We start from the raw sequence: 25,031 nt of genomic DNA, 5'->3' as shown, positions 1-25,031 counted from the left end.
ATTAAGATTTTTCAAGCTTTCTGTTATAAATCTCCTAAATTCTCTTTTCCTTATAAGAAAGAAAAAAAAGTCCTGGGCTTCTCAAGCCAAACTGGGAATAAAAAGAGACAGCAGGAGATGAATAACAAGCAACAACTATCTTTTCCTAAAAAGGAGTTTAATTCTTCAGAATTACTATACCCGTATCCACCCTTCCTGCCACTGTCTCTTTAAATCTGTCTCAGAAACTGGCTTTGTACATTCTCATTTGGCAGTAGATTGTTTCTAAGTCTTTGGTGCAAATAGTTGTTCAGTGTTTGGCACTGGACACAAATACTTCCTTTCAGGAGAATACCTCCCCAGCTTCCAAACCACAAAGATTTTTTTTCCTGAGGTTGTTCAGCACCTAATCACCTTAGGAGCCGTTGAACTGTAGTCATCAACTTAGAGGCAAAGGCTTCAATCCCAGAATGCTTTCGGTAACAAAGAGTCTTTTTGGAGATCAGTTCTTGATCTTTCCTTTCTAAATCTTTATGTGAAAGTACCAAAACTCAAGATGTTGACCCCTCAGTATCTGTTACCTCTCATTCCTTAAGGATATTTCTTGGTAACATCAGATCTAAATGATGCATATCAACACACTTCTATAACCACAGCTTCAAGAATTTCACATATTTTCTGTGTCTGGGTCACATTATCAGCTTTCTGCATTACCCTTTTGGTTATCTACAGCTCCAAGAGTGCAAAGTGTCTAGCTCCAGTCTTAGCTCATTGCAGGCTGAATGGGTTTCACATATCTCCTTATTTAGACAACTTACTCAACCGGTTTGATTCTCAGCTAGAGCGTCTTCTGCTTGGAGACATGCGTGAATGGGCGTACCTTCGTTGAAGGTTGTGCAGTAGGGCTGGTAACTCGGCACGTAAAAATCAACTACCAATCATTAGTGGACCAGAGTTCCGGTGTGATGACCTCTAACCGGGAAAAGCCGAAAGACACACCAACAACAACTCAACTTTGCACAGTCTTTTCCCAGATGTCAAGAGTCATTAGAATAGGTTTCTTCTCTTCTGACTAACCCGGGACTCCAAATAAATGTTCAGAAATCTTTCTTGACTTAGTCACACAAGATTGTCTTTCTGAAGAGTCTTATAGACACCTCTCAGCAAAAGGCTTTTTTGACACAGGAGAAGGTAAATTTTTATTTTGAAACTTTCCTGAGCTTCTCCAGTCTCAGACTATGGCCAGGAAGTATTTTGGGATCCTGAGGTTCATAGTTTACATGATTCTCACAATTCTTCCTGCCAGGTTACACATGCGAATGATTCAGTGACCCTCCCCCCAAAAAAAAAAAAAAAAACACATTGATCAAACATTTGCATCCTATAGACTTCCAGATTCCAATTTTGTGCTTTAGCAAAAAGGAACTGCAATGTTGGAGATTACAGATAGATGCAAATCCAGGTCTCCTATTTTTCTTTTGTAAGAAGCCAATCTGTAATTACAGATACCTCACATTTCACTTGAAGGGCATTTTCTATGGGTGTAAAGGTGCAAGGTCAGGCAGACCAAAGCACATAAATGCCAAAGAGAAGTTAGCTGCAATCCATGCCTTAAAATGTCTTCATCTATGCTCCCCAGGATCTCTTCAGGTGATTACAGTCAACACCACGGTTATGTGTTATATAAATTAACAGGGCACTGGGTTGTACCCTCTGTGCAGGCTGGCAATGACGGCCTGGAAGGTACAGTAGCTCTACAGTACTCAATCATTCAAGCATCTTGCACTCTGCCACATCAGAACAATAGTGGCAGACAAGTTGAGCAGGATCTGGAAAAATTCTCATGAATGTAAATTAAATGAGGGGGTCTTGCAGTAATTAATCCAGTTATGGGGAACACTGTATATAGATCTGTCTGCCTCCTTTCAAAACAGACAGCTTGAACAAGTTTTGTTCCAGCGTTTCTTGCAAACAAGGCTGAAAAACAGATGCATTTTTCCCAGTGGTCAGGAATGTTTATTTATGGCTTTCACCCTTTCCACTGATAGTCAGGATTCAGGGCTTCAGAAGGACTAGATGGTAAGGAAAGAGTGGTTCCAGCAATGGAGTGAGAAATGATGAAGCCATTGAAAATGTTTCTATAGAATAAAAAAAAAAAATAAATAAAAATATAAATATATATATATATATATATATATGGGTCTTCTGCTTAACATCGAAAATACACTTCTCTGAAATTAAACAGTAGACCCTACACTTCAGCGAAAGTCCACTTTCGCTGAAGTCTAGTACCCAAAACAAAATTAAAACCACTAAAACATGTTTTTGCAGGGGGGGGGCAAGCCCCCCTGCACCCCCCCATGAGGGGGGCTGTGCCCCCCACTTGACTATACCAACTCTGAGATCATACTACAGCAGGAAAAAGGGAATATTCCCATTCCGTGCTGTAGTGTGACTGCCATAGTCAATGTTCGAAGTTTACTACTTCAAACAAGTGGATTCGGTGATGTGGGGTTCGAAGTAGTGAAACTTCGAACATATTGACGGAACCCATATATATATATATATATATATATATATATCAATAAACCTTAGAGATGGGGTCTAGGTGGATTTGGGTTATTGGAAATGTTGGCATTCTTACACAGAATGTTGACCCTGAGATCCACATCTGTAGGAGAAACAAGCCGATGTATCAGTAGTGTGGTTTTCTTGCTGTTTACAGATCTTTGAAAATTTGATACAGTACCACTGCGCAAGGATTCAAACTTTTATTGACTGCCTTTTAACCCACTATTTTGATTTTTAAAGGGTTCTGTGATAGTTGTTGTAGGGAGGCTGATAACCTCTTAAAACACCTTTGTTCAGTAAACCATCATGAGATTTATTTGCATCATTCTGATCAGGTTAATGCACATAAGTTATTAAAAACAAGAATGGTCATTAGCTGAGGTTGGTGTTTGGACTTCAGGAATTGTTTATACTGTATACTATGCACAGTCTGTGAGAAACATTTCTTTATTTGCTTACAGTCAATATGGTTATAAGTTAGATAATATATTATTAATAGCCTCATTTTTAATGATCAGGGTTAATTCACAGGTAGAAAAACATATATATATATATATATATATATATATATTACCTGCACAAAGTATGCTACCATTAGCTGGTTCAATTTGCAGGATTTGAAGTGAAGTATTCCAGCTGTAGCCTGAGTCAAAAACAATATTGTGAGCTGTGTGCAAGGTGTGGTTCTTTATACTCAAATGTAATATCAAGGGGAGTAAATTTATTGACCTGGTACTTGCCATTGAGGCAGAAGAAAGGAAGGTCTAATAAACTGGGAACTGTAGTCCAGGTCAGTGAAACATTTGCTTTGGGTTCTGTATAAAAACTGCATCAGATCAAAATCATTGAAAGGTCACCTTGCATGGCTGGAGGCCTTTATTAAATCTGGAAAGTATCCCAAACATGTGGCAGGAAAGGACATATGTAGTGTCTCAGAGTGATATTTGAACCTGTCGGAAAGCAGCCATGGTAAACTACACATCTGTGTATTGAACAGAAAATGTAGTATACAGAAAAGAGAAAACGTAGTTATATAAACTATGGATGTTATTGAATACAGCAGGAGGAAAATATACAGTTTTAGTGTTTACACTGAAAGTTTTAGATTTATATAATGGAAGAGAAGACCATAAACATACAAACATAAGCCATTCTAGTATATTAGATTAAAAAGGAGAACATTGTATTTTGTTGTCATATTAGGGGTAAGAAGATAATGGATTCATCAGCAACTCTTTTATCATGGCCAAAAATTCTTTTGACAGAGCTCAGAAGTAAGCTTTTTTTTGCTTTTTTGCAGTGGGCAAGCCATCCTGCATCCCCATGTGGGAGGACACCCCCACATTCCTTGAACTTAAATATACCTACTCCAAGGTCACAAAAAGTGGAGAAAAAAGAAAACTCCACTGTTGATGAAAATTGTTTTGTTCAAATTTCTTTGATTGCTCCGCTAGAACTGACAATCGAATGACATGTTCCCAGCAAGGATTACCACAAAGTAAAGAAGAAAAATTACTACTTATTTGTGTTCCTGGAAGAAGGAGAAGGAGCAGTAAAATATAGGTGGTAAATGGACATAAATCAATTTCTGGATGTTGCAATCCTTGTGATGATGGTAGACTTAGGGTTCTCAACTTTGATTTATATGTTAAACCTTGACAATTTAAATTATTTTACAATGCAGTGTACACTGGGACAGAATACTTGTTTTGCAATGGGTGGGAGTGCTGTCATACTTTCTGTTCTTTTGTAGAAAGGGATTATGAGCTATTTCCCTCACTTATTTGCATAATTAAGGTGACCCTCTACACATGGCTGGCCAGAGAAAATCAGAACTGTTGGCAGTTTGGAAAGAGGGTGTGGCAGGGAAAGAAGAGGTGATCATGTAGAATTCTTTCTTGATTTGCTGAGACCAAGTAATTACAGGATGACAATTTTGACCCACAGAATTATAAGGAACAATTTTGGCTACTTCAAGTTTATTTAATTATTTGGATTTGTTTACTGGGATGGTCCAGCTGGCCCAGAATTGCCCATTTTCAGTAGAGTCCTGGGGAGAAAAGCTCCACATATAAGACATTTCACATACAATACAGAATTTACATTAATAAAGACATTTAGTACATATTATTGGCAGCTTATACAATTGGTGAAAAAAACAGTACATGAGTAATCATTCTAAAAGTCAAAGATATTATACAAGCAGTACAGAGAATATACACGCGAACATTCTATTTGAGTAGTTTTCAGGTAGCAAAATTTATATAGGACACCATGCAGGGGGTGCAAAGCAGATATAGGAATTAATTAGAGACTAGGTACTTAAACTTTTCACATGTATAGGAGGTGTAATAGCTTAGCAATAGGCTACATGAGTCCTGTTGCAGAAATCTGCGAAGTCACTGGATATTGTTGCAGCTATAAGTGGTGGTATGATATTAAGGTAGACTTTGAAAGCATCTGAATGTCTCGCCTGGTTCAATGGTAGGTCTATAAGGGTTAGGAAGATAAGGAAGTAGACAGGAGGGATCAGTGGTAGGACAGTGAGGGTTAGTAGAAGAGGGAAGTGGACATGATGGAGAGGTGGAGTAAATAAAAAGACAGGTAGATGTGAAAGGAGGATGCCAGAGTAGTAGAGTGGGGGTGAGAATATTTGTGATGGTTGAAGTTAGGTTATATGAGATGTGGTGTTAGCACATGTGCACAGCCAAGATGAGGAGCGGTGTTGTTTCAGAGATGTCTTGAAGAGGATTACTGAGCGGGTGGATCTAAGTGTTGGGGAGAGGGATTTCCAAAGTTTTGCGATGGTAAAGGAATAAAGCATCTGGCCAGCCGAAAGTTTGTGTTTTTCTGCATTTACGAGCAGTTGGTTGCTGGATCGGAGTGGTCTGTTAGGATGGTATAAAGTAAGTATAGAAGATAGAGCAGGGCACATTTATGGATTGTGAATGAGTTTGTGAGCTGTAGTTAGTTGGATAAAGGTGAGATAGTTGGGAGTTCAAGCCATTTTAGGTTGCTTAATGATAAGCTGTGGTGGGATGAATAGGAGGCATTAGTTAAAAACTTAGCAATTTTGTTGTAGCATGAGTCTAGTGTGGACTTTAGAGAGGACTGAATGTTGGTGAGGAGGGGGGCACTGTATAAAAGAGAGGGTAATAGAAAAGAAGAGGCAAGGGAAAGTCGGGCTGATGCACTGAGTAGATGTTTGTGTCGGTAGAGAATGCCAAGCTTTTGATGTGTCTTTTTGACTTTGGACTGGAAGTGTAGGTCAAATGTAAGGTTTTGTCTATGATGACACCTAGGAGTTTTGTGCTAGGTATAATGTCAATGGTAGTACCAGTTAGGGATTGAATTTATTATTATTTTTATTATTTATTAGATCTAATCAGATGAATTTGTTTCTCACTTGAAGTGGATGAACCTTTCCAGTAAAGAAAGCCATCTAATGTCAGTCTGGAGTGAAACTCTACAGGAGAAAAACATATAGCAGGCTTAGTTTATAGGATATTAATCTCAGCTAACAAAGAAGATAGTGATCCATTAAAAAGGACCTGGAAGATATAGAGATGTTGATCTGTCTGAAAAGCAGTAGAAAAAATGGATGCCCCCTACATATGCTAGCAAGTTACAGAGATTGTTAATCTTTTCTTGAAACTGCTTGCAAATATCTTGTGTTTGCAAGTAATCATTTAAACCGTCATTGCTGTACTCTTTTCTTGTTTACTTGTTGGAAATGTGCAGAGGGTACATTTTTTAAACTCTTTATTTCAACACAATAAAAAACAAAACAAACCTTTCAATCCATCCATGTGCAGCAAACAATTACCACTGGCTGCCTTTACTTTATCAGCAACCTGCTTTATCTTCTTCTGCATGTTATATAATCCGGCATAGCCCAATACCAATACAGTTAACATAACATTTTGGCATCACTAATCCATAATGTACTGTCTCTCCCCTTTATTCAGTCACAACATGAACCCAAAACAAAAGAAGACGACAAACCCAATACAAAACTGCTTATACTTTGTCACGATATTGGTTTAAAAAATGACTAATCTCATCAACATTCTTCAGTGCCTTCCTCTTAAGATTGAACATCATTTTAGTCCTCCCCCTATACAACACAGAATAACAAAAATTAGTTTACATTACTTTACTCTTTATTAACCTGTTACTTTTGTTTGTATTCACTGTCACATTTATTACTATCTGTTATTATCTTTTTAAAATCTAACAATTATGTTTCAGTAAACTAAACCAAAAATTTACAGACTTTAAGAAAGCTTTTTAATTTCCACTATTTCCATTTGCTCATCTCCTACCACTCTACTTCTCCCTCCCACTTAAATGTTTCTATACAGAGACCCATTACATAGTTTCTCGCACTTAGAATAATTCCTTCTAACCTATCGCTCTTCCTGTGATTACCTAACATCCCCTCTATCTTTCTCAGTCTTTCTCTCTCCCTCTCATTAGCTTTAGTACACATTTTCTTTACTCATTACTCAGTCTACTGTGGGTCCATGTTAAATATTCGAACATCCAAAATGTCGAATAACACATGGTCGAGACCATATGGTCGACATTTGGATGTTCGAATATAAAAAAAAAACAAAAAAAACACACACTTTAACATTGCAAGCAGTGGGTCAAGCCCCCCTGCACCCCCCCACTCCCCTACTTAAATATACCAACTCCGAGACCGCACTTCAGTGCAGAAAAGGGAAATTCTCCCATTCTGCACCATATGACGCTGTTAAAAGTCAATCTTCGAACACTTGAAATGTTGAACATTTGGTCTCGACCATGTAACGTTCGACATTTTAAGCGTTCGAAGACTTGACATAGACTCTCTACCGCCTACCTGTTACTGTCCATCTGCTTCCCATTATTTCAACACTTTTTAGTTCTACTCTTTAGTCTTTCCTCTTTCTATTTTTTTGCCACTGCCTTCTTTTCAATCATTAGCTTCCCCACTTCTTTCTGCAACACCTCTCATATCACTTCTTCATATCCTAATGTAAACAGCTTTTTTCATTTTCTCTCTTTCATCTTGCTAAATCTCCTTTAACAGATGATCCATTTCCTCTCTAAAAAAGGTGTGAGCCCAGGTTCCTTTTCTTGTCTCTCCAACAGCCTTCTATGGCTTCTGAAAACATTCTTACTAACCTCACTGGAGTGTAAAATACTTATACAAGCATTTTCATGTGAACATCCTCTATCTCCTTGTTTTTGACACAAATCTAGGAATATATAACATTTCTTCACATTCACCCCTTCTTATGTCAACTCCTAATTCTTTCTGCCAACACATTCTTTTATTTCCTCTGCATTTTTTATTAGCCCACACCACCACTCCTTTGTTACTGTTATTAAGCCCTTGGTAGGTTTCCCTTCTACTCTTCAGTTTTACACCCCTACAGTTATTTTTGTTTTTTTTTTTAACCTCAGCCTAGTTGTTCTTTTAGTTTTCTCCACATATTCCTTAAACCCTGATATACCCATTCTAGTCTTTCATCTAGACCATATTCCAATTTTATCACCTCCCACTCCTTTAGTTTTCCACTCTCTAACATTTGTGAAATACACTTTATTTCCTTTTGTCTCCTTCTCCATCTCTATTTTATTACTTCATTCACCTTCTTTTTCCAAGCCCCCCATTTCCAAAAAAGTCTCCCTCTGCTTTTTACAATCTTCTCTTTTCCATAGACTCTGAAATAACATCATCTGTGTCTAAATTTACCATTTCTATAATAATGTCCATCCAATATGCTGTGTACTTAGAGTCTACTAATCCTAGAATATTCACTGTGATACCTGCCTGGCAGCTCATGCTTAAGTCTCAAACTTCTCATTTTCCTTCCTCTTTTCTTCCTACCATTGTTTCCCACTACATTCATGCTCCCTATACAGAGTCCCCAAATAACTGTTTTGCTTTCTTCAGTATTTTTCCATCTGGTAAGTCACAGAAAGCCTACCCTGCATGTGTAAACTATTGCATAACAATCTATGTCAATATCAACACTCTGATCTAAATCCATCTATAGCCCTGCCATTTAAGCAACTGTGCCCTTATCTTCTCCATTATCTTACTGTATGTATGCTTTACTTATTGCTACATGGTCAAGCCTACTCTGATTCCCCAAGTACTTCATCTCCTTTTCTTCTGTTTTTATACCCTCCTTTTTCTGCTGTTGCTTTCCATTTGACTTCACCCTTACTGTCTTCATTTTCTTTTGATTAACCTTATACTGAAAAGCCTTCCTGAATGCCTGTAATATCTGTCAAATCCTTTCTTATCTTGGTCCCAGTTAGACACTGTTAACAGCACATCATCTGCATATAACATTACCTTTTTATCCCATAATTCCTATTTTATCCTTTTATCCGATTTCTTCAAATAACTTCTACCAGGTGTTCCAGATACATTACAGACAATAGGGGCGACAGAGGACACACTTGTCTTGTTCCCCTCTGTATTGTTGTTTTCGTCCTATTCTACTGTTGTTACTTTATCCTTTGACCTGGCCTTTTTGTATATTCTGAAGCATGTCTACCCAACTTTCTAGAAGTCTCCATATCTTCAGTAATCCAAAGAGATAATTCGACTTTACCCCATCAAATTACTTTTCCACAGCCAATGATACCAGTGTCAGCTTCTCTCTCTCTCCTTTTGCTCCTCCATTTACAGCAGAGTAGGAATTAGATTGTCCATCATTCAGTGACCTGCAACAAAACCTGTTCAATATAATTGAATAATTTTTGGCAAGAGCTTCCCAGTATATTAGCATGCATCTGCATAAAACATTTATAAACATGGCATAAAATAGATATTGCCCCATAAGAAGCCAGCATATTGGGATCCTTTCCTTACTTGTGAATAATGAATAATAACAATTAGCTTCCTTTTCCATGAGGAAGGAACCGATTCTGCCATCATAAATTTATTAAACAACTTAACCGATCTCTTCACCAAATCTGTTTTACAAATATCCCAAAATTCTAATGTGAGACCATAAATTTCCAGGGACTTCATTCAGTCATTTTGTCCCACACTTTTACTATAATTTCCTCTTCCATTATTTAGACTACTAATTTTCCATCATACTAAGTTGCAGTGTCCTCCTATCTCAAAAACACATTTACATCTCCTATCTCTTTCTTCTGTCTGTCTTCTCTTTATATAAAGCCATATAATACTCTTTAAACTCTTCTAAAATTTATTTTAGCTTTATTCCCATCCCTTTTTCTTTTTCCATATAAATTTGATAAACCCCTCTTGTTTTTCTTTCTGCTGCCTTAATTTCTTTGCTAATATTTTAACTGCTCTTGATGTATTCTTAGCAAATGCTTTTTGCTACTTTTCTTTTTTCCTACAATCTCTCATCTTATCATTGAATAATTTGCCTAATTTCACTTTCTGTTTTATTCCTTACTGATATCCCCTCTTCTTTTCTCACTGAATTGCCCCCAACTCATCTAATAACCTACTTTTCATTCTCATCCACTCTTTGTCTCACCTCTTTTCTCCTGTGATCGGCCAAGACAGGGCAAAGTTCACCACGATGACCAAGTGGCTCCTTTCACAGGGAAAAGATTTCGGCAGTCCGTGTGTTTGGTTAATTGAAGATTCAGAGATTTCAACAAGGGTAAGTCGCATTCGATGTAACGTAATTTTGTTCAGTGATTGTAGAGGCATATATTTTTACAACTTCTCTCCTCTCCTCTCAGAGAATGCTTCTCTCTGAATAGCTTAAACACCTCACTTTCCTTAAATGCTGTCATAACTATGACAGTGCACTTTTGTCTTAGGTTTATTGTCTTGTGCAGGTATAATTCCTTTTCTCTTGCTGTCATCTTCCCCCAATATCCTGTGGTTACTGTTTTCCACTCATTGTAGTAGTCCTGCTCTCATTTCAAAATACTAACCTCGTTCTCTCTTATCTGCTTTAATTCTTCATTCCTAGATGTCACCAATCCTTTTGTTCACTACTCTTGTTCTACTGCCTTCTCGCTTAGTATCTGGCATACTAGTCGTTCCTCCTTTGCCTATCAATCCATCATTTCTATACTACTTTCTTTACCCTTACGCTATAGTTTGAGTTCACTACTTTGTTAATTAGTCCTCTTAACCTTATCTTTCTTTTTGGTTCGAGATACAAGACACTTTTACCATCCTCTTCTGATTCCATTAGGAACTCCCTGTTACCCTCACTGTTAGCTCCCCTCTTCCATTTTTTCCATTTAATCATCATAGTATTGCCCATAATTCAACCCCCCTGCCCACTGATATTCTTTTCAAGAGCTACTTTTTACTAATCAACTTCGATTCACTTAGGACATGCTCTACATGAAAAGTTTCACAATTTCTCAAAGAACTAGGTTCCTGTGGAAGACTGTATCATAGTATTATCCTAAAATAAAACTCTTAGATGTTAACCTGCTTTAAAATACAGAATAACATGCTTACTAATTCACAACCATATGTAAGCAGATACCCTTTAATAATAAAATGCAAAACTAAGAAAGACAAAAAAAAACCCCATCATTTTCTTTCAGTAATTGTGCAGAAAATCTGTGGATTAAATAAGAGTCCACTTATTACTTACTCTGGTGTTACTATCACTGCAAAAACATTCTATGAGAATAATAGTCCATAAACATAATCACAGCATGATGTTTTCTTGCATTGAATTTTTCCTGGGCTTCTCTTGCTATAGCTGCTCTTTCTCTCAGTGTCTGCTTTTTAAACAGAGGAAAATATTCTGCTTCTTTGATTAATGTTGCACCTTCTTGTGCACTCCTTTCTTTCTGCTCTGTTTTCCCTTTCACCAATAAGGTCTTTTCCAGGTCTTATCTGCAATTTACTGGTTTTACAAGCCAATTTTCCTTTTCCTCCAGGCTGGCGAAAAAATTAAGAGTGTCCTTGCAAGTTTATCCTCATGATTGCAGGGTATAGCATTCTTCATCTTATTGTCCTCTCTCTACAAATTTGTATCACATGATTGAATGCACTTCTCTTTTTGCGCATCCAATGGGAGTAGTCCTGGTCAACGGATACTCTTACATCTCTCACCATCAACTTCTTTTTAGACATCCATATTTGGGCTAGTAATTATTCCATGTTCATCCTTCCCGGTATCTCAGTGCCATTTTGGGTTATCTGCTAAGGTAGCCTGTGCTGGCCGACTTTTAAAAGCCCAGACATTCCTCCCCTCTCTTCCTGTGACATCTAATTGGCAGAGCACATCCTGAGAAGGAAGCCTTTAGCTGTTACTGGAAGTGAGTGTTCAGTCTTTTTCTGCCATCCAAAGAAGAAAGGCCTCTTGAGTGTTCACAGAATCCATTGCTCATTTTTCCAGCTTACTGCTCAAACAAGATATTTCAAGTTGTCCAATCTTGCCTTCACCGTACCACGCCTGGCTTTCACTTCTTCATTTTCATCAACAAACCCTTGAATCATGTCAGTGTTCATTCAACCTTTGCTGAACAACTTTCAGCTTTTTTTTCTTGTTGGACAAGGTTTTCTCATAATGTGTTTTTTTAACTTATTTGATCTCCTGCCAAATCATCAACAGTGATACATCGTGTTCCTGCTCCTCTGCTGTTATGATTTCACTCTGTAATTCAGTTTCTGACCTTTTCCTACTTTGCATTATCTTTCTCTTCTTCAGTCCTATTTGAGTTAATTAACACAAGAATTTTATAAGGCTCCTCACTAACTTTTTAATACTTTTACTTTGATAGCCATCTAAAAGGGGTGCATTTTTTAGAGTTTATTGTGCTCAAACAGCTGGCAAGAAGGGTAGTCAAACTTTGTGTGATATAATTTTGCCTGAAAAAAATGTGCTAAAAATCTCACATTATTCTTGATCTCATTTTGGCATGAGCAGGGATGATCTGCAATGTTGTGTCGTCCTTCATTCACAGCGAAAAGGCTACTTAATTAGGGAGTAGTAGCCTAGTGTTCTATTTATGGGGGGTGTTGAACAGATTATGAGGGAAAACTACTCACTGGAAACTGAGAAAGACAAGATTAGAAATAAATAGTCTCCTTGAGTCTTGACAGTGTGATTGATGATTAAAAACTGTCTTGATTCTAAAGCTGCATTGTCGTTCCTGGAGTCCTCTTTTACTGGGACTGATTGTCCACCCCCATGGTCTATAGTAACCAGTGTAGGTACTTTTCTTTTTAAGTTTGAAATGCTATATGTTTAAAGTTGAAAATGTTGTGGTTCTTTTGTCTATTGCTGAACTTGGCCTAGTTTATAAAAATGATACTGTGTATCACTTGCTTAACTGTCAATTTAATCTGCATGTTTGGAAATGCTTGTATGTTTTGAATGTCTTGGCAACAGAAGGGTGGATTTTTAGAAAAAAATCAATTTCTGCAAGAAAATCCTGAAAGAGATAGTCATACAGAATGTGGGCATTAAGCTCCCAAGGCATATATTCCAGAACTTAGTGGGAAATGAGACAAGGTGTTAGTCACTTAAATTGGAAATGATGTTGCAGTTGTAGGAAGGGTGTATGTAATTTCTGTTAATAAAAATGTGATAGTAAGGAAAGCATGGAATATACACAGCAGAGTGGCTTAGCCCAGTCATGAAAAAGAATGTGGAATCAATAAGTAATTATGGTTCAATTTAAATACATCAGCATAACATCTGGAAAATAAAAATTTGTAGAAGAACGAGCCAACAAACCATGTTTTTATTAACTGGATGATTAGCATCAGGTGATGGCTTAGCAGAAGTATCCATGACAGATATCAGAGAATCCTTATATTTTTTTTATGCTGAGAAAATATGAGTCAAGCTGGTGAACCTGGATGAACCACAGGCATTAAATGAAGTGAGGATCTGGTTGGTGACGGGATATGCAAGTCGCCGAATGGTTGAGGGTGATGTTGAGTTATGATAAATATAAATTAATTTGGTGAAAGGAAGCTAAACAGCAAATATAACTAAGATCAGCCCTTTTAGCCGTCATAGGTGATATTTAGTAGGATTACAAAATAAAGTCTGCCATTTTAGTGATTGTATTGTATGAGCAACATAATAGGTTGTACTCCAGGGTGGGATGGGAGCAGAAAACTACTGAAGGTCCAATGTAAACTGGAAGATTCGTCTAAAGTCTGATGGGTGCTATACTTTGAGGAGATCTTCAAGAAAAATTGCATACTGAGGAGTAAACTTTTGATCATTAAATGCAGAAGAAATTTGGGTGTATTTGCTTTTGATGGCTTAGGGGCATTTAGATTTAGTACCAATGTTGTATGTCAGCAATTTGTCCAAAAAACTTGTTTTCTAATCCTGTTGTGCAAAATAGTTAATTTAGTACACACTAGACCGCCGTCTGTTCCATATAAAATCAAGTTGCAGATTCTGCTGACCTTTTTTCATCCAGCAGTAGAATTTGATTCAAAGACTGTTGAGTGAATGTAGAACTATTTGCCTAATAGCCACTTGGGCTATAATATTAAATAGTGCAGAATGCAGTCTTTTCGATGGAGGTTGCTACACTGGGAATTTTTTCTCTGAGGTGCATCAGCGTCAGAATTAATTTTGTTAGTAAAGCGTTTGCAGGGGGTAAAGCCTTGGCGAGGGGAATGTAGGGAATTTTATTTCACCCCCCCCCCCCATCACCACACAGAGAAAATCCATTCTTGAAATCTGTTTCTGTTTTCATTCAGAAGAGGAACTGGATAGGAAAGGTGCTCTAGCTCTCATTATGGGCTTATTTACTGGTCCATTCTGACAACAGTTTTCTTTCCATTACTGAGCTCATGATGAGTCATACCAAGGGATATGGAAGGATTAATGTATAAAAGTGCTGTGTTACTGACACCAACAGAAAATTTACTGATAGCTTGGCAAGGTGCTTCCACCTGGGTGATGAGTAAGTGTTAAAACAGAAGTTTTGGTACACCGTTTTGTTTATTTCTGTAAGAATTCATTAACAATAAAAGTGAGGTGGTACAAATGACCATCAGCCATGAGACATTGCATACAGCATTACAGATACAAGTGCAATAAGTATAGAGTTTTTAATGATTAAACTGCAATAATTCAGCACATACAATAGAGACAGAATTCCGAAATAGAAAACATTGTGACATTCTCAACCAAGGGGATATTCAGAAACAATTAGTACATTGCATTAAATAAAATATCATGATGAGCAGGGATATACGGGGAGGGGTCAATTCATAGTGACATGCTAGTGTGAAAATTAGCTGAGTATGCATCGCATGCAATTGACCACATAATGATATTCGCAATGAATGTCACTGTGCAAGCAAGATCTGTTTCATATACAAATGACAAAATTAAACGTGGTGGCATGATGCAGAAACATATAAATTAACACAATGAAACACAGCAATCAGCTTTTCTGTGCACCATCATTTTTGTGTACAGATGTATTGCTAGTGCTAAGATGCTAGAAATTAGTATCTGCTTTACCTAGTCAGAATGTGTTACTGGCTGCTTTGAGAGCCATTGTCCATGATGTTGCATGCCATCACTGCCCTGTGCATCTCAGAACAGTCTGTCATCATATGATATGCCTTCACTTCCTTGAGTGATGCATAATAAACTGCTTCTGTGTAGACACAGGCATCATACTGGAGCTAGTAGACACGTGACATCCTCGTGGAATGCATGGACGTTCTGGCTGGTGGACACAAAGGTTTGTGAACTGTTAACCATCCTTGCTACAGGACCTTTCAACATCCGATAGTGGACACATTAGGAGTTTTACAGATATTTATTTATTTATTTATCTGTCTGTCTATCTATCTATCTATCTTTGTTTACCATGAAAGTCCAACTGGGTAATACCATTTTCAGAGGAGGTTTGGGGAAAAAACCTCCATTTGCTTACATTGCATTACACTTAATTCCAGTTAAACACAGAGTAGTTAATTTCTTTTTGCATTTATGCACATACAGGAGGTACATTTATACATTCTAAGATTTTACAGAGGTATAAGGTACTAGAGAGAAAGCCCACATGCAGCTTAGTGGATTGCACAGGCAGCAGTTATGTATAAACATTTTTTTGTCATTTCAATGAGAAGTTGAGAGTATTTTGTTTAAGGAGAGTATTTGGAGAGTATCGTACGGTGAGCACAAAATCTTAACACGATGATGAACATGGCAGGACCAGGATTGGTTAAGATGTTTAAGCAGTGGTTTAAAACTACTGAGTTTGTTGGAGAGTTGTATTTCTGTTGGGATACTATTCCAGAGTTTAGCAATGTATTGGGAGTAGAACGAGTCTCCTGCAAAATTATTTGACTTATTTGTGAATAATAAGTTGTTGTTACTATAATGGAGGTCCCTTGTTGGATAGTAGGGCAGTAATATGTTTTTTAGTGCAGGACATTTTTTTGGCTGATGAATGAGTTTATGTGCTGTGGTTAGTTGTGAATATGTTAAGTGGTTGTGCAGTCCAAGCTAGTTTATTTGCTTTAACCTATGACAATGGTGGGTCGGTCATATGCGGGAGATTGGTGGTAAATTTAGATGTTTTATTGTAGCAAGAGTCTAGTTTCTTTCTTGGATCTATATTACATTATCGAACGTTAATTTGTTCAAAAACATAAATATTGACTTGTAAATGTCGAAGTACCTTAACAGCGAAATCTCAGAAGATCGAAAAATCACAAAATCGAATAGCCATAGTTGGTCTAATTAACATCCCATGCCTGTGTAAAGCTAACTCTTTAACTTCTACTTAAAACAAACCTAAATAACTATTTATCACACACCCTGGAAACATTTTAAAGCAACCTAACTAAAACGTATCAGCAAATGGAATTCACACTAACAATAAAACAACTTAGTAAAATAAGACTACTGTCTCTAACCAGCATAACTACAACATAAAATCAAATGTACGTAGTTCACCTATTTCTGCTTTCCCCCCCACACCCCTGCTAATTAAATATACCAAGTCCGAGATTGCACTACAGTGGGGAGAGTGGAATGTGAAGTTTCAAATGAGAACATCATAACCTTGTACTATTTTATTATAAATGTGACATATACATACATGGTATAAAACTATAGCTTTCCCGCACAGTCATCTTACAACTCAATACACTTATTTAGTAGCTAATAACTACCTCATAAACTAACTGTGGCGCGATGCCATACGGACTTGATACGTCAGTAAATTGCAGTGGGTCAGCTATTACTTTTTGAAAAAGCTGATTTTGACATTTTTCAGACTTTGCTATTCTGACAGTTCGACATTTATGGGTCGAGTGGTGCTGCGGTAGCGTTGTCGCCTCACAGCAAGATGTTGTCCTGTTTGATTCTCAGCTAGAGCGTCTTCTGTGTGGAGACATGCGTGAATGGGCATACCTTCGTTGAAGGTTGTGCATCTGGGCCGGCAACTCGGCATGTAAAAATCTACTGCCAATCATTAGCGGACCGGAGTTCCACTGTGGCGACCCCTAACTGGGAAAAGCCGAAAGACCCAACAACAATTACATTTTCAAACAAATTAACATTTGATAATGTATTATAGACCCTCTTTCTTTGAGTATTGTTTATATTTGTTAGGATTTGAGTAGAGTATAAGTGAGTTGGCAGTAAGAATGTGGTGGCTATAATTTTTCTTGCAGTATGTGTAAGGAATCCAGCAGTCTTATAAAGGGAGCCTAGTTTCTGGTGTGTAGATTTATGGTGTGCAGCATATGCAAGTCATATTTGAGACGTCTGTTATAAATGCCTAGAAGTTTACTGCGAGTTACAGTTTCAATGACAGTATTAGTTGTTGACTTTATAGTGAAAGATTTCTTTTGATTTTGGCAACTTTTTAGGTAAAAAGCATTAACTTAATTTTCTTGGGGTAAAGTAGGAGGCTTGATTCTTTGAGCCAGGTTTCTACAGAGGAGAAAGATTTTTGGGTAATGTCTTGGTGCTTATTAATTATGAGGCTGCACATGTTAATGCTGAGTCATTTGCATGCTGAACTAAACTAGCATGGTGAGTGGAGATGTGGAGGTTATTAATAAATATATTAAATAGGAGAGGACCCAGGATAGAGCCCTGTGGGACACGTATAGCAACTGGTTGAAAGGATGAGTAGGTTTGTTGCCATTTAGCATCTTGTTGCCTTCGAGACAGGTAACTAAGTAACGAAAACAAGGAGTTTTGTCCTATTGCAGAGAGTTGAATGAGTAGTTGTTGGTGTAAGACAGTATCAGATGTCTTTAACAAGTCTTAGAACATGGTGGACACAATCAGGTCATTGTTTTTATGTTGGTTTATTACACTGGTACAGTGCAGTAGAGCAGTAGTGGTGCTGTACTGGGGCCTAAAGCCATGTTGTGTTTCTGAGAGCAGGTTATTTAAGGTTAGGTATTGCATCCTCTGTAAATAGATGCATTTCTCTAATATTTTGGAGAGGAGGGTGAGAATCACGGTTGTTCTCTAGTTATTAAACTCTGTAGATGTGCTGCCTTTGTCAATAGTATGATGAAGGATTTTTTTGCACAGTGATGGGATGTATGTTTCTGCTATAGACCTGTTAATTAGTATGGACACAGGGAAGGCTATGACTTCTGCGGCCATTTTTAGGAAGTCTGTTGGTAGTTGATCTATAGCTACAGAGGTAGGTTTTAGTTTAAGGAGCAACTCCATTATAAGTGAGGTGAGTACTGGACTAAAATTGAAGAGCTGTGGGTGTAGAGAGAGGGGGGCAGATGTATTAGTGTCTAAGAGAGATAATATTGATTGTATGAAGTAGGAATTAAACTTTGTGATGATAGAGTCTGCTATATTGTCTGTTTTTTGAGAGGGAGTGCTTGTCTTGAAGGGGAGTAGTAGTTTATTTAGTGATGACCAAACATGTTTGCGGTTGTTTTGATGTTTGTCTTGTAGGTTGGTATAGTATGTTTGCTTGTCCTGTTTGACATGGAGTTTTGCAAGGTTTCTAAGATGTCTAAATTGCTGGAAGACATTCTGAGTTCTATTTCTTTAGCAACTTTTCCAGGCTTTATGCCTTTTTATTATAATTTTTTTTGTTTCTTTTGTTAGCCATGGTGTGAGGTTGGACTTCACTCTTTTATTACGTAGTGGTGCCAGATAATGTCTATAAGAATATGTTATTAAAGTGTTCTACAGCAATATCTACCGGCATTGTTCTAAGTACATTCCAGTTGTATTGTTTTAGTGTTTCTTTTAAAATATCTTTGCTGAAATTGGTTGCATTTCATATTTGGTTATATATAATATGTTTCTCTAGGTTATGGTGAGTTCTTATGGCATATGTTGGAATGTGGTCACTTATGCTATCTGAGATGCAGCCTACTTTTGTCAGCTTGTTTGGTTTGTTTGTAAGGATCCAGTCGAATGTTGAGTGTCTTCCTGAAATTTTATTGATTCTAGTGTGCGTGGTTATTAATTTTTTGAAGTTGTGCAAGTGTATGGATTCCGTGGGGTAGTGGAATTTGAGTTGCCAGTTAATATAAGTCTCCCAAGTATTATAGTTTCATGTTAATTTGTTGGGATGATCCAATACAGGATGTTTTCAGCAGCACTATCAATGTTATTCCCTGGTGGTATATAAATTGCTGTTAAACATATAGTTTTGCTATTGTTGAGTTTTTGGAGTGTTATTAGAAGTTCAGCATTGTTAAATTTTGGTATTTCCTGTGGGAGTAAAGTAATAATTAGGAATTTTTTTAGATGATTGTTAAACTAACTGCATGCTTGTTTTGTCTGTCATGCCTGAGTATATTATATCCTGGGGGTGATCTTATTATCCTGTATTTCATTTTTTAACCAGATATTTCTAGCTGTGATGACATTAGTTTGTGGCAAGGTAGGCATGTATGTCATGGATGTTATTGCACATACATCTTAGGTTTGTATTTAGTAAGGTGAGATTGGGTTCTGTTTTTTGTTGAGAGGTATTACATGGCTGGTTTGTTTTGGGGTTAGAAGTGATGCTTTTATGAACAGTAGGACCTGGGTTGGGGTGAATATTTCTGCTAATGTTTTGAATTGATATTTTACAGAGGGAAGAGTGTGGCCAGTTATATTTTGGTCTTGGTTTGCTATTTGATTGTAAATTTGGATACTTAGTTTTAAGATATTTATAGATAAATAAGTCAAGTGTGGATTGTTAAAGATAGGGTGCTATGGAGAAAGACAGGCCGAGTAGATGTTCATACTGTTTGTGAGAACTGATTGAAGTCCTGTGTATTTGAAGGAGATGGAATTGTTAGGAGGAAAAGTAAAATAATCTGATTTAGGGGCATCTTCTTTAACTTGGGTTTTATCTTTGCTGTAATTTAGGATTAGAAAATGTTAGGAGGGTAGTGGGTTGGTTGTAGAAATGTAATGTGATAGTTATAGGGGAAGGAGTAGCACAGTTTGAGAGAGCGTCTTGGGTGGGAAACTTGAGTGGGTGTTACTATTGGGAGTAATTCTATTGTTTTTTTTTTCCTTGAGGGAACCGATGATATTGGTTTGTGGGATATGTGGGTGATAGAAGTATAAATGTAGAGTTCTAGAGTAAGAATTGATGTGTGGGATTTTGGGGTAGGGGAGCAGAGTGAGCCCAAGCATTAGCGAGGGTGAACAAAGGTTGAAAACTTGGCAAAGATACAAAGAAAAACTATCAGTGACTGAACTTAAACAGACACAGATCTGCTGAGAGAGAAAGGTAAAAGGAACAATACAATTTAAAAGGCCTCCATGCCAGTAGATGAAACTCTTGATTTTATTGCTCTAGGACACAGTTTTAGTAGAAGAGTTAGTCCAATATCAGTTAACCTGACTAATAATGGTGATATAGAACATAAAGATTGCACTGTACTGTTTGAACAATTGTGTAATGGTAAGGCGTTATCTATGGACTTTGGATTGTAAAGTTCATAAGCAGAAAGAATAAATGTCGATGTCTGTTAGGAAGAAGAGAGTAAAAGCGGACCAGCAGGATGTCTGTGGAGGAGGATTTTACGGACTGTAAGGCTGTTGCTTACAAACAAGGACACTGAAGCACTTGTCTTCAAACTAGTCACCGTGCAGGCTAAAATACACACAGAAAAGTCTGGCTGTCTAAACTTAGTTAAAGCACAAGGGCAGACTTGGTACAAAGTTTGTCCAAAATAAATGGTGAGTGGATTGGTGGACTTAGACTGCCTTATGGATGAGCCTGCTGTGTGTATGCTTTAGGAATGTTTCCAGTGAACCCTGTAACTCTTGTACTCTGCTAGAGAGAGAAGGAATGAAGGAAGTGTTGGTCTTGCAGATCCTATCGCAGTTCTTTGAGATAATGCTGCAGCATGTGGAGGAGCATATTTAATCATCATGGACAATAGAGAAGAATACATCCACTGTGCGGCATTGTATAACATAACCTATTTCCTTAAGGTCCTACTACATTTGTCTCTACTTACATTATCAAATACCACTTACTTCACATGGCATCCTGTATGTCAACCATTAGGGTGCACACTACTCCAACTGCCAGACTATATTATGTGCAATGTGTCTGGGCATCATTCAAGTGGTTTCCATGATTCTTCCAGCATATGTTCAATCTATACCAGCATTTTGTGTGGGGTGATGTTTCCCTTGGATCATCCAGTTGGTAGGTACACTTGGTGCCACCCATGCAATCCACAATAGTCAGATCACATGAATGTGTGTGGTAGACCACCCTCAATGGTGTCCATTGTTGTGTGTTGCAGATGATGCTGGACATGCCTTGGAACCCTGGATGACAACCCCAATCCACATCCCTCAGACCATTGTAGAGATAGGGTATAACACCACTCTGTTGTAGATATGTAGTATAATTGAACATGTGCTTGGACTGCTGAAAGCCTGATATCACTGCCTGGATACATTTGATGGCATACTGCAGTATGCTTTGGAAACCTGCAGCAAGATATTTCTTGCCTGTAAATGATTCATATCATGGTCCTACAAAAACTGTTACAACATGGAGAGAATATAGCACTGCCTGACGTGTGTCAGCAGTGGAGGAGCAGTCTGCTGTTGGAGGATCTGGTGTTGCAAGTACACATGCAAATCAGTGGGTGCAATACATCATAGCACTTTAAAGAGGTGGCATCTGTTCCACAGCTGTGAATAAAAGTGTTGCATGCAGTAAGCCACACAAGCTATGCATTACAGTGCACTGACTAGCAATGTTGTGCATCAGATATTACCATACCTGTATAGGCCAAAGGGATGGGCAGGGCACAGTCAACCTCATCATTTGCACAGCTGGAGTGTGGGGCACAGTGACGGCAGACAGTAATGCTAGCATAGGAGGATGAGTTATGGTAAATATGATAGCCTTGCACACAGCAAGGAGGCCGGTGGAAGTCAGGAATCACATTGTATAGTGGTGAGATAGAGCTTCCATGGGTAGAATGCTGGCTGGGTGAGCTATGTGGCCCCACAGTATCAGGACTGGAAGTTTCCGTTCTAAGAGAAGGTGTATTAAATAAGGTGTTTCTGCAGGAATCCCACTGTGGTACCTGTTGTGTTGTTCTGGCAGAAATATGGCATTTAAGAGCCCACAAACTGGTATGGGTAGGTGTGTTTCATGAATGCACTACAGGGATGTATGACGGCATTGGACTGCGGAATCCTTATTGGCTTGTCTGGTTGGTTGTGCTCACAGTGATGCTGAAAGAGCATCAGCCATATCTCTGGGAGTTTTTGTACCCTGCAGAGACGCACATGGACAGTATAGACAGCAAATCCATACCCATAATAGTGTGCACTATCTGTGTACACCTGACAGGGGATTATACAGTGCACATCCATTCTATAGCATGACCGTGATGGCCTGTTCCCCATAAGTGAATGGATAAATAGAAAAACACCTTCCTGCCAGTCAGACCAATGGTGCAAATAACGAACGAACTTGTAGTTGTCCAAAATCAGTTTAATCCAACAATAATCACAGTAGTCCATATATCATCCAAGAGCATCTTTGATTAAGGACTCAAATTGCACCACCAACCAGTCCTGGCAACACCGTTGTGAATTTTGGTTAAGAATGCAGCCACACGTGTTAATGGATGTCTAGACGTTGATAAAAGTCATGCTATGGAACTGATGCCTGTGTACAGCAATATCCCCATTCATATAAAGATTCCTGCAGCAGTTCTCCTGTTATTTGGCCATGTTTTTTCTGTGGTGAGATACTTGTACAATTGTACCTTTTCTGAAGTGAGTAATTAAAACAAAAAAGGAGATACTGAAACATGAAACCAGTGACAATATTTTTCCCTTCTTTTTTAGAAAGAGCATCCAAATCCAGGAATGTCCTATTCTGGAACTTACCGTGAAGCTTTCCTGCCTGATTCACCAGAGGGAAATAGAGTTGCAGGGCTGCTGCGAAGGGCCTTTGACCAGAGGCTGACTTTTACAATAGGCACATCAGTGACAACTGGAAGGTCCAATGTCATCACATGGAACGACATACATCATAAAACCAGTAGATGTGGAGGCCCTGAGTGGTAAGTCTTAACATTTTTCTGTTAAAGTTAAATACAGCAGGGACATCTATGATTTGTGGTCAAAGCTGGTTCTCCAGACCAAACATTTTTTAGCCTACTCTCTCTGGTGTAGCACCTACAGGCACTATGGACTAGGAGACGGACACATCCTCTGTGGCTGCCAGGGTCCCTGGGGAGGCTTTCCTGTTTAGTCAGAATGTTCCCATTCCAGGGGAAGCTGCTGCTGCCATTAACAATACTGTTGGCCCAATTTTTTCCTGTCAAAAAGAAACAGAATACTAAACATGTTTCTACTCCTCCTCAGATTTCCTCAGACAGGAGTAGTTTAGTAGATTTGGTTTGGGGTGTAATTCAGGCTATTGACCCTTCTTATTGGGTAGCTTCTGGTAAAAGAAATAGAGAGAGATGCCTCTTTGATTCTCCCTGTGGAAGTTTCTCTTTCTCTGAGACTATTTCCAGAATGTGCCAGTGTTTTCAGTGGGAGAACATTGAGGTTTCTCGGTCCCCCAGAAAATACTATGAGCTGTTACAGGTGGAATTTCCAGAACCTTAACCCATTCTTCCAGTGCTGTCAGATTTGGAAGATGTGTGTGTATCGCTGCCTTCAGTTTTCCTGACAGTCAGCCTAAAAAGGCAGATAGACTGTATAAAGTTCCTCAGTCTTTTAAGCTTTTTATATGCCCATTCCAAACCCGGCAAGCAGCTATAGCTTTAGTTAATCCAATTGCTTCTAAACATTTAGCTGATTCCAATCCTACACTTTCTGACAACGATGGGAAAAGAATTACTTATGGGAAAAAAGTGTACACTTCTGCAACTTTGATTTTCAGAATTTTGAATTATCATGCTGACATGACTAATTGTGAAAGTATGAGGAATGTTTTGTTAGCAATTTCTGCTTGTGAGGAAAAATAACCTGCTTTAAATTGCTTAATTTCTTCCATTTTACAGGTCAAATCTTATTGTTTAAAGTATTTATATGACTCTGCTGATACTTCCTCCTGAATTATGGTCGCTAGTCATACCTCTCAACTGCCCAGATTTTTGCAGAATGTCCAGATTTTTGCTTCATATTCTTGGTCTGTTCTTCATAAAATGTGTGGTTTTCTGATAAATCATTGAGGATTGAAGTCACTATACAATGAAAGACATCTGAGTTTCAGACTTCATATCCTTCAGAAAATGTATGTTAATGCAACTTTCTAAGTTTATAAGACATATTTAAAATATGTGCATGTTTTTGGGCCTTTGTCCCCACATTATTTTTGGCTTTGTCAAGATTTCATATACAAAGAGGTTGAGCAGTATGGTACTGTTTTGAAAATGATTGCCTGGCTGTTTTTTTTAGTTCTCCTCTGGATAGAGATTTAGTTTTTGGTCTCTCTGGTGCAGAGGTTATCAAAAAGTGTGATGAGAGGGGTAAGCCCATTCAGGGAATCTCTTAAGATTTTTCAGCACCCCTTTTCCAAATTTTCTAAGGGATTCTCTAACTCCTCATCCAGTTTTGGCAAGAAGTAAGATAAGCAGTCTCAACAAAATGATTTTTAAGAAGAAATGGCAAGGGGTTTCCAAAAAGAACACAGGGATTCCCTAAAACCAAAGACAGCCCAACAAGTCAGAATGACTGTTTAAGGGACCTTACCCTTCCTTCCACTCTGGCAGCCAGAAAGTCAGAATCTTTACTTTTCTCTTTTTCAACAAATTCCTGGTAACACTTGATTTAAAAGATGCTTTTCATCAGATCCCTGTTCATCTAGACTTCAGATGTTTCTAAAGGTTTTATGTGTCTAGATCATATTATCAGTTCCCTGCCTTACGCTTTCAGCTATTCACTGCACCAAGAATGTTCACAAATGACCCCTGCAGGGATGAGGGAAAAGTAGTTTACTTTTGTATCTGATGGACACACTAAAAAGCAAAAATGTTGCCATAGTGGGGGCAACACATATGCACTATACACTTTCCATTGCCA

General features: G+C 38.1%; 1 protein-coding gene across 1 annotated transcript in view; it reads left to right on the top strand.

Moving 5' to 3' along the window:
* LOC122811628 (probable E3 ubiquitin-protein ligase DTX3) overlaps positions 1–25,031 on the top strand; it is a 75,938-nt gene that overhangs the window by 31,900 nt on the left and 19,007 nt on the right. The window contains exon 3 of the mRNA XM_044083603.1: positions 22,842–23,059. Coding sequence (XP_043939538.1) covers positions 22,842–23,059 — 218 coding nt within the window. The remainder of the gene's footprint in view (positions 1–22,841; positions 23,060–25,031) is intronic.

Source organism: Protopterus annectens, chromosome 9.part0, assembly GCF_019279795.1.
Source record: "Protopterus annectens isolate FY-2018-M chromosome 9.part0, PAN1.0, whole genome shotgun sequence".
NCBI classification, from domain to species: Eukaryota; Metazoa; Chordata; order Ceratodontiformes; family Protopteridae; genus Protopterus; species Protopterus annectens.
This window is presented reverse-complemented; position numbering and strand designations above follow the sequence as displayed.